The sequence below is a fragment of the Procambarus clarkii genome, chromosome 36 (genome assembly GCF_040958095.1).
Source record: "Procambarus clarkii isolate CNS0578487 chromosome 36, FALCON_Pclarkii_2.0, whole genome shotgun sequence".
NCBI classification, from domain to species: domain Eukaryota; kingdom Metazoa; phylum Arthropoda; class Malacostraca; order Decapoda; family Cambaridae; genus Procambarus; species Procambarus clarkii.
In genome coordinates, this window is record NC_091185.1 from 27,666,029 (window position 1) to 27,676,952 (window position 10,924).

The 10,924-nt window shown below is 41.9% G+C and overlaps 1 protein-coding gene across 1 annotated transcript in view; it reads right to left on the minus strand.

The window, feature by feature from the left end:
* Positions 1-2,077: 2,077 nt before the first annotated feature.
* Positions 2,078-10,924, minus strand: part of LOC138371695 (probable inactive protein kinase DDB_G0270444) — a 20,229-nt gene continuing 11,382 nt past the window's right edge. Inside the window, exon 2 of the mRNA XM_069336709.1 lies at positions 2,078-2,501. Coding sequence (XP_069192810.1) covers positions 2,078-2,501 — 424 coding nt within the window. The remainder of the gene's footprint in view (positions 2,502-10,924) is intronic.

A 10,924-nucleotide genomic window follows, 5' to 3' on the forward strand; every position in this document is an offset into this window, starting at 1 on the left:
TTTATGGTTTGCGCTTTCCTGCAGCATTTCTCATATTATTATTATTATTATTATTAATATTATTATAATTATATATATATATATATATATATATATATATATATATATATATATATATATATATATATATATATATATATATATACATTTATATATATATATATATATATATATATATATATATATATATATATATATATATATATATATATATATATATTAATCAAATGCTGTCCAGTTCCTCAGACTCTTAAAAGTACGAGCATGAACCATTGTGCATATCCTCTCTCTATCACCGCGCTGAGGCGCTGGAAGTAGAAGCTAGAGGTTCTCTCTGAGATCTCTTGGTGTTATAATTAACTTAGAACTCAGATGCTTTACAATACAATAATCACTTTCACCCCAGGAACCCCAGTGTCTCTGAAGCATTGGACACGAAATTGTACTGGTGACCCAGTTCCTGGTACTTTGGTAACTTCTTATGGTACTTTGGAAACTTATTCTGGTACTTTGGTAACTTCTTATGGTACTTTGGACGCCTCTCCTGAAACTATTTTCTTCCCTGTCAAATAATACGCCGCCAGAAGGGTATATATAACACTTGGAATTGGTCAGGATAAGAATTTGGGATGGGACGGTGGGAAAGGAATGGTGCCCAAGCAATTGTGGACGGTCGGGGGATTAAACGCCGACCTGCATGAAGCGAGACCGTCGCTCTACCCTTCAGCCGAAGTGGATAGGTCATAGCCAGAAGGGAGCGTATATGGAGATTGTGGAGGGAAATAGGATGGGAAGAATGGCCCTGGCGACTATAGGAAAGGTGGTGGAGACGGGAGAGACGCCACAGGTATTCACCTGATACCTTAGGTATTCACCTGATACCTTAGGTACTCACCTGATACCTTAGGTACTCACCTGATACCTTAGGTACTCACCTGATACCTTAGGTATTCACCTGATACCTTAGGTATTCACCTGATACCTCAGGTATTCACCTGATACCTCAGGTATTCACCTGATACCTCAGGTATTCACCTGATACCTCAGGTATTCACCTGATACCTCAGGTATTCACCTGATACCTCAGGTATTCACCTGATACCTCAGGTATTCACCTGATACCTCAGGTATTCACCTGATACCTCAGGTATTCACCTGATACCTCAGGTATTCACCTGATACCTCAGGTATTCACCTGATACCTCAGGTATTCACCTGATACCTTAGGTACTCACCTGATACCTTAGGTACTCACCTGATACCTTAGGTATTCACCTGATACCTTAGGTATTCACCTGATACCTCAGGTATTCACCTGACACCTCAGGTATTCACCCTGATACCTCAGGTATTCACCCTGATACCTCAGGTATTCACCCTGATACCTCAGGTATTCACCTGATACCTTAGGTATTCACCTGATACCTTAGGTATTCACCTGATACCTCAGGTATTCACCTGACACCTCAGGTAGAAGGTCTTACAAGAGTTGAGCATCACAGCTGGGCTCGATTTCCAAAGTTTTGTGTTTCAGTACTGTTGGTCCAACCACTTGGGGTGGACGGTAGAGCGACGGTCTCGCTTCATGCAGGTCGGCGTTCAATTCCCTACCGTCCCGTAGTGATTTAACACTATTACTTTCCTCTCCCGTCCCATCCCAAATCCTTATCCTGGCCCCCTTGATTGATTGATTGATAAAAACTAAGCCACCGAAGAGGTGGCACGGGCATGAATAGCCCGTAAGTGGTTCTTCTGACCCCTTCCAAGTGCTATATAGTCGTAATGACTTGGCGCTTTCCCCCTGAGAGTTCCATTCCTCTTTACACAAGCCAGTAGAATTCAAGATTTTCATTAACAACGATAACATACACAAAAATTAAATCATTCAAACGAATTAAATAAACCCAGACGTACAACTTTTGACTCATAATCCTAAAAGTTATTAATATTATTGATCATATCTAACAAAAAAGATATTCAAAATATTCAAAAATACAATTCAAAAAGATTCAAAATATATTCACCCTAATATCTAAGTGTCGGTTGTTACAAAGACAGAATAACCCCAAGCTACTCTTTAATTTGGCAATGACCTGGCAATATCATTTGGCAATGACCTTGCAATATCATTTTGCAATGACCTTGCAATATCATTTTGCAATGACCTTGCAATATCATTTTGCAATGACCTTGCAATAACATTTTGCAATGACCTTGCAATATCATTTTGCAATGACCTTACAATATCATTTTGCAATGCCCTTGCAATATCATTTTGCAATGACCTTACAATATCATTTTGCAATGCCCTTGCAATATCATTTTGCAATGACCTTACAATATCATTTTGCAATGACCTTGCACTATCATTTTGCAATGACCTTACAATATCATTTTGCAATGACCTTACAATATCATTTTGCAATGACCTTACAATATCATTTTGCAATGACCTTGCAATATCATTTTGCAATGCCCTTGCAATATCATTTTGCAATGCCCTTGCAATATCATTTTGCAATGAACATATTTGAACTTGAAGATCGACTCATACTGCAACGTCATTTAGGCTTGGAACATCCAGTGAATATCTGCACGTTGCATGCAACCTGGCCGGTCGAGGCAAATATCGACAGTTGCAACCTTGTCAAGTTTGTAGGCATTATGTAGTTATGTGAGGTCTCTGGCGTTGGTTCGGAACTCCCTAATATTAGCAGAGACAACACAGAAGCCGACCGTCCGTCCTGCGCCGCTTGACATTATTGCATTGGTGGTGCAGGGAATCCTACACCGTGGATAGGCATTCCGGTGTGGCTAGAGGATCTGCATAGATACACACAGTGTATGAGTCGTCCATTCTGCTCTCTCAGGAAGGAGGAGTTTTCCTCTATAAACAAAAAACAATAAACACAATTTTCCTCTACAAGGAAAGGGAATTGTCGGAAAAGCGGAAAGCCATTACGACTACATAGCATTGAGTCAGCATAAGGATTTGGAATGGGTCGGTGAGGGAAGGAATGGTGCTCAACCACTTGTGGACGGTCGGGGATTGAACGCCGACCTGCATGAAGCGAGACCGTCCCCCTACCGTCCAGCCCAAGTGGTTGGACAAGCGGTCGCTGGAAAACGAGATGTACTATAACAACTCGCCCGTCTAATAGAACGTCGCATTTTGACTCTACTCTACCTAAAGCCAAAAATTGTCGTACTAGAATATGGAAGCGGCTCGTGAAAGTGAGATACTGTCCCCCGTTTTCTGTTTTGGGTCCTCTGGTAGGTTAGGATAAGGGGGGCACTTTAGTACAACAATTTTTTGCCGTTGGAAAATCTTAGGAGGACGGGCTGAATAGTGATATAGAGTCTTCTTCGTTTCTCTTCATCACTGACTCAAAATATTATATTTAGTAAAAAATAATTAAATTGCCTTTTGACTAATATTGTGGCTAGTTTAATCATCCTATCTTTAGTATCATCATTGTTTGTTTGGCTATTTTGTTTTTGTGTGTTTTATCTATGCTTCTAGTTTCATTGTAATGCTAATTTAATGTTATTCATTTATGTCTAAAATTATTATGCATAACTACTTATTTAATTTTGATGACCTGGTCTTAAGTGAATAAGTTGGGGTCTACTACATTGGTGAGCTGTCACTTATGACACTTGTCAATAGTGACGATTTACTGGTGACATTTGTCACTGATAATTATGACAGCTGTTCCTGCTAATGATTGGCATGAGAGAGAGAGAGAGAGAGAGAGAGAGAGAGAGAGAGAGAGAGAGAGAGAGAGAGAGAGAGAGAGAGAGAGAGAGAGAGAGAGAGAGAGAGAGAGAGAGAGAGAGAGAGAAAGAGAGAGAGAGAGAGACAGACAGACAAACAGACAAACAGACAGACAGACAGACAGACAGACAGACAGACAGACAGACAGACAGACAGACAGACAGACAGACAGACAGACAGACAGACTGACAGACAGATAGACAGAGTGAGACATATTGAGACTGGGACTGAAAAGAGCGATTGAACAAATCATGACAAATTGAGTAAGAGACAAAGAAAATATATAGAGAGAAATATGAAAACCGCATGAAAACTCTGTAAATGAAAGTCATTTAGAGCAATATCACAGGACTGTTTACCAAATATGAGTAAAGGATTCAGCAAAATGCTCATAGAGTATCCAGCGAAACCTGTGCATCTGAGGTTCCCCAACGTCATAAAACTGTTGTAATAAAGTGGTCTTATTCTAACTTACCAGAGGACCCAAAACAGAAAACGGGACAGTATGTCAATTTCAGATGCCGTTACCATTTTCTAGTACGACAATTTTTGGCCTTAGGTAGAATATACGTCAAAAATGCGACGTGCTATTTGGAGGACGGGTTGTTCCATCATCTGTTAATGGATTTTGTCTTTATGTATTCAACTCTTTCTTTATGCAAGAAAGATCTGCTAGCTCTTTGACCCCGCCTCTCCAGCTGCTGGTTTTCTATTGATATGCAGCTCAAACCTCTAAAAATGTTAGTAAAAATAGAAACTATTTGGCCTAGTCACGTTTTGAACTATTAAATTAGCCCAAATGCTATGACAGAAAACTCTGAAAGGTAACTGAAGAACACAACCAGTTCTACGGCGTGTTCTAGCTGCGATATATTTTATTATATCTGCTTTACTAGGCCTAGGAAATTTTAATTTACTAGGAAATTTTAATTTACTAGGCCTAGGAAATTTTAATTTACTAGCCCTAGGAAATTTTAATTTCCTAGGAAATTTTAATTTCCTAGGAAATTTTAATTTACTAGGCCTAGGAAATTTTAATTTACTAGCCCTAGGAAATTTTAATTTCCTAGGAAATTTTAATTTACTAGGCCTAAGAAATTTTAATTTACTAGGCCTAGGAAATTTTAATTTCCTAGGAAATTTTAATTTACTAGGCCTAGGAAATTTTAATTTCCTAGGCCTAGGGAAATAAAATTTTAAATTTTAGTTATGCACTCTAAAAATTTCATCGTACAAACTATGTACTTTTGGGAGAGCTGGAGAATTTTTTTTTAAGTTCGACCAAATAGTGGTTAAAAAAAATTATAATGTCTTGAAGAGGGGTTGAGTCTTGGCTATCCTGTTTGATAGGATAACTGCTGACCATCTTCAGGTCAGTGGTTATCCCGCAAAAGTTATCCCAGGCTTCTGTTTACTCCAAGGTGAACAGGTGTATCGGATGAACAAAAAGAAATATTGAATTAAAGATTCAATTTTTGCGTGGAGATAGAGTATTGGATCATTTCTTGTGCTTGTGTGTGTACTCACCTAGTTGTACTCACCTAGTTGTGTCTGCAGGATCGAGCATTGACTCTTGGATCCTGCCTTTCGAGCATCGGTTGTTTACAGCAATGACTCCTGTCCCATTTCCCTATCATACCTGGTTTTAAAATTATGAATAGTATTTGCTTCCACAACCTGTTCCTGAAGTGCATTCCATTTTCCCACTACTCTCACGCTAAAAGAAAACTTCCTAACATCTCTGTGACTCATCTGAGTTTCAAGCTTCCATCCATGTCCTCTCGTTCTGTTACTATTCCGTGTGAACATTTCGTCTATGTCCACTCTGTCAATCCCTCTGAGTATCTTATACGTTCCTATCATGTCCCCCCCTCTCCCTTCTTCTTTCTAGTGTCGTAAGGCACAGTTCCCTCAGGCGCTCCTCATACCCCATCGCTCGTAGCTCTGGGACGAGTCTCGTTGCAAACCTCTGAACCTTTTCCAGTTTCATTATATGCTTCTTCAGATGTGGAGTCCATGATGAGGCGGCATACTCTAAGACTGGCCTCACGTAGGCAGTGTAAAGCGCCCTAAATGCCTCCTTACTTAGGTTTCTGAATGATGTTCTAACTTTTGCCAGTGTAGAGTACGCTGCTGTCGTTATCCTATTTATATGTGCCTCAGGAGATAGATTAGGTGTTACGTCCACACCAGGTCTCTTTCGCGTGTCGTCACAGGTAGGCTGTTCCCCTTCATTGTGTACTGTCCCTTTGGTCTCCTATCTCCTAGTCTCATTTCCATAACTTTACATTTGCTCGTGTTGAATTCCAGTAGCCATTTCTCCGACCATCTCTGCAACCTGTTCAGGTCCTCTTGGAGGATCCTGCAATCCTCATCTGTCACAACTCTTCTCATCAACTTTGCGTCATCCGCAAACATCGACATGTAGGACTCTATGCCTGTAAACATGTCGTTAACATATACAAGAAATAGAATTGGTCCCAGCACCGATCCTTGTGGTACTCCACTTGTTACTGTTCGCCAGTCCGACTTCTCGCCCCTTACCGTAACTCTTTGGCTCCTTCCTGTTAGGTAGTTCCTTATCCATGCTAGGACCTTTCCCCCCACCCCCGCCTGCCTCTCGAGCTTGAACAGCAGTCTCATGTGCGGTACTGTATCAAAGGCTTTTTGGCAGTCCAGAAATATGCAGTCTGCCCAACCATCTCTGTCCTGTCTTATCCTCGTTATTTTATCATAGAATTCCAGAAGGTTTGTTAGGCACGATTTCCCTGTCCAGAACCCATGTTGATGTTTGTTCACAAACCTTATGTTCTCCAGGTGTGCAACCAGTCGTAGCCTAATTATTCTTTCCAGTATTTTACAGGGGATGCTTGTCAGTGATACAGATCTATAGTTAAGTGCCTCCTCCCTATCACCTTTCTTGAAGATCGGCACGACATTTGCCATCTTCCAGCAACTGGGCAATTCTCCCGACATAAGTGACTCATTAAATACCCTTGCCAGAGGCACGCTGAGGGCCTGTGCTGCTTCTTTTAGTATCCACGGTGATACTTTGTCTGGTCCAACTGCTTTAGTTGCATCTAGAGTTGTCAACTGTTTCATTACCTCCTCTGCTGTCACCTCTATATCTGTGTGTGTGTGTGTGTGTGTGTGTGTGTGTGTGTGTGTGTGTGTGTGTGTGTGTGTGTGTGTGTGTGTGTGTGTGTGTGTGTGTGTGTGTGCTTGTGCGTGTGTGTTCAGAAAGTGCATAGCACCTACCCTAAGGTTAATATATTCCACAGGATTCTTGTCAACAGCCGGAGTAGCAAAAGCCTCATAGTCTCCTCTTTATCCACCAATATAACCCAGCTGAAGACTTCAGATAACACCTCTGATATCACCTGACCCTATGACATCCTGTGATCCACACAGCAACATTGACAACGCCAGGCCGAGCGCTCGGGATCCTGTGTACTACCTCACAACCCAAGGATCCTCAGTATCAATAGGATCAACCCTCAACTCCTGTCAAACCCGCGTACAGAGTGTGTTAACGAACCAATCACAGTGTGTACCTATGCAGAGCCCCCACCACCCCCAGGATTTTCAGCACGCAACGTTACCAAACATAACAGGATTGTGAACGCAGTTGTCAACCACCACACCAATACGTGACAAACAGGACGCGTTTCCTGTTAATATTCAACGGTGATATTTTGCATGGAAACGCTGCCATTGTCGCAGTTCGCAGACCCGCACATGAAAGCCAATATTGTGTGTTTAATTTAGATATCAAAGAACATGTAAATCTATATCCTATATTAAACACACAAAATTATATATTTGATATTAAAAGTATTTTTTTCTTGTCTTTTTCACTTTAAACATTATGGCAAGAATGGCGGTAGACATTGAAAGAATATAACAATTGAAGGTAATGGATGGTAAGTATGAGGAGAAAACGCAAAGCCAATATGGCAATATATATATATATCTTGAAGGATAAGGACAAGGAGCAGGAATATGAGGAGCTGGGATATGAGGACAAGAAACTGGGATATGAGTACAAGAAGCTGTGATATGAGGACAAGGAGCTGGGATATGAGGACAAGAAGCTGGGATATGAGGACAAGGCGCTGGGATATGAAGACAAGGAGCTGTGATGTGAGGACAAGGAGCTGGAATATGAGGACAAGGAACTGGAATATGAGGACAAGGAGCTGTGATATGAGGACAAGGAGCTGGAATATGAGGACAAGGAGCTGGGATATGAGGACTAAAAGCTGGGATATGAGGACAAGGAGCTGGAATATGAGGACACGGAGCTGGGATGTGAGGACAAGGAGCTGGGATATGAGGACAAGGAGCTGGGATATGAGGACAAGAAGCTGAGAAATGAGGACAAGAAGCTGAGATATGAAGACAAGGAGCTGGGACATTAGGACAAGGAGCTGTGATATGAGGACAAGGAGCTGGGATATGAGGACAAGAAGCTGGGATATGAAGACAAGGAACTGGGATGTGAGGAAAAAAGCTGGGATATGAGGACAAAGAGCTGGGATATGAGGACAAGGAGCTGGGATATGAGGGCAAGGAGCTGGGATACGAGGAAAATAAGCTTGGATATGACGTCAAGGAGTTGGGATATGAGGACAAGGAGCTGGGACATTAGGACAAGGAGCTGGGATATGAGGACAAGGAGCTGGGATATGAGGACAAGAAGCTAAGATATGAGAACTGGACTCCAAAGTGAGGTCAGGCGACGTACCAGTACGGAACCCAAGGTAAGGTCAGGTCAGGCGTCAAGGGGAAACCCTCCCCTAGTAAGGTAAGGAAAACCATCGAGGGCGGACCCCCTCTAAAGGTAAGCTAGTGTTACCTATTCCTCATGGGGAGAGTAATGAGAGCCTCCCTACACCGGAAACACACACACACACACACACACACACACACACACACACACACACACACACACACACACATACACACACACACACACACACACACACACACACACAGGGAGGAAAGAGGAACCCATCCAGCCACGAAATGAATTTATGTAAATTGTAAAGGATAGGGTAAGGGTAGAGACAACAGGGTGAAGAACGGAATATAGAACCAACAACAGAACAAATAACAAATACAAGGATAGAAAGGATAGTGTTCTTTCACTGTTAGGACGGGAAGAACTTTAGGATAGACGTTAGGCCACTCTTAGGACAGAAAGAAACGGGAAGACATAGGGATAGCAAATAAACCAACGGTATAACGGAAAGAACAGATAAACATTGAAACAGAAAGGTACCTGGAATGACAGGCAAAGGCAGGAACAACAGACTGACGGGTAGAATAACCAAAAACACACAAACAAAAGCATGATCTATACAATAAACAAAAAACAAACAAGAGACTGACGGGTGAGACGGAAGGTGTCTGAAAAGTTGAAAATTTGTCAGTGCATAAAATATTTCATCCAGGAGCTGGGCGTATCAATGCAGCCGTCAGTCTCCGCTCAGGCCATAAACCAGATGAAATGATGATAAAAACGGAATTGCATCAGAAATTTTATAACACAGATCTAACGAACTATAATGCAATTAAACTTTGCTCCAGCCCCTGCGGGGGGGGGGGGAGAAGGAGGGGGGGTGGAGAAGGAGGGGGGGGGGGAAGGAAACTATTTTCATTAAAATAACTCTGACAATTATTTACTTTCACATGTTCTATTTTGATATACTAAATCAAGGGAACTTTTCATACCATAGATGGGACAGAGCAACGCAGAACATGAAATTTTCCGTTTATTAAATAATGAAATACTTATTAAATAGGGAGGGAGAGAGAGAGAGAGAGAGAGAGAGAGAGAGAGAGAGAGAGAGAGAGAGAGAGAGAGAGAGAGAGAGAGAGAGAGAGAGAGAGAGAGAGAGAGAGAGAGCGAGAGAGAGAGAGAGAGAGAGAGAGAGAGAGAGAGAGAGAGAGAGAGAGAGAGAGAGAGAGAGAGAGAGAGAGAGAGAGAGAGAGAGAGAGAGAGAAGGGGGTGAGAGAGAGAGGAGAGAGAGAGATGAGAGAGTGAGAGAGAGAGAGAGAGAGAGAGAGAGAGAGAGAGAGAGAGAGAGAGAGAGAGAGAGAGAGAGAGAGAGAGAGAGAGAGAGAGAGAGAGACAGAGAGAGAGACAGACAGACAGAATCCCTCTCATAAAGACCACTATCAAAGGCCTTTCAGCGATTGATCCACAGACGGACTGACAGATCAGACAATTAATGGAACTGTAAAAAAAATGGTCCGAAAATAAAAGTCTCTTTTACCGAATAACTGACAGAAAGAAAAGCCACAAATCTGCTTCTTTAGCGTAACGAGAACGGGCCAGTCGACCTGTCAATTAACGAGACATTCCCAGAAACCCCCAACAGCGGATATTTGCTGACTTGGGCTGCGGATGTATCCGACGGCCGCTCTGATGAGACCACGTACTTCAACAATCAATCTTGTTTAAAGGAAGGACGATAGAGTGAGGTAAGTAGGAGAGGCAGTGAGAAAGAGATAGGCAGAGATATAGGGGTCGATATAGAGTGGATAAAGAGAGATACTAGGAGGAAAGTGATTTATTGAGAGAGAGAGAGAGAGAGAGAGAGAGAGAGAGAGAGAGAGAGAGAGAGAGAGAGAGAGAGAGAGAGAGAGAGAGAGAGAGAGAGAGAGAGAGTACTAATTTTACACTAGTAAACAGCTTTCGTATCACAACCAGCGCCGTGACAAACTTTCCCTCATGCTACAAATACTCTCGGGCTTACACCTGGCAGGTACTCCAAGCTCACGTATTTGTTAATATGTGAAAAAAAATTATTTTGGACTTAACAGCGATCCGATATCTGGTTGGTTTGTTGCGCATGTTTGGAATTCCTTAGTTATTCAACAATGCAACCAAACACTACGTCTATTGTTTTTGTACTGACGAAGGCCTGCTATTAGTGAATACAGTTTGTAAGTAGATATTAGATATTCAAAGAACATGCAACGATCGAAAAGAAAGATTTTTTTATTTGTTGTACATTTGGAAGTGTGGACAAAAGGTGAATGATTCGTCCAACAACTTGGACTGGATGGTAGGACTCCTGCCTCGCTTTTTTGCAAGTTAGTCCCATTGCAGATTCAATCCCTGGCCGTTCAAGTAGT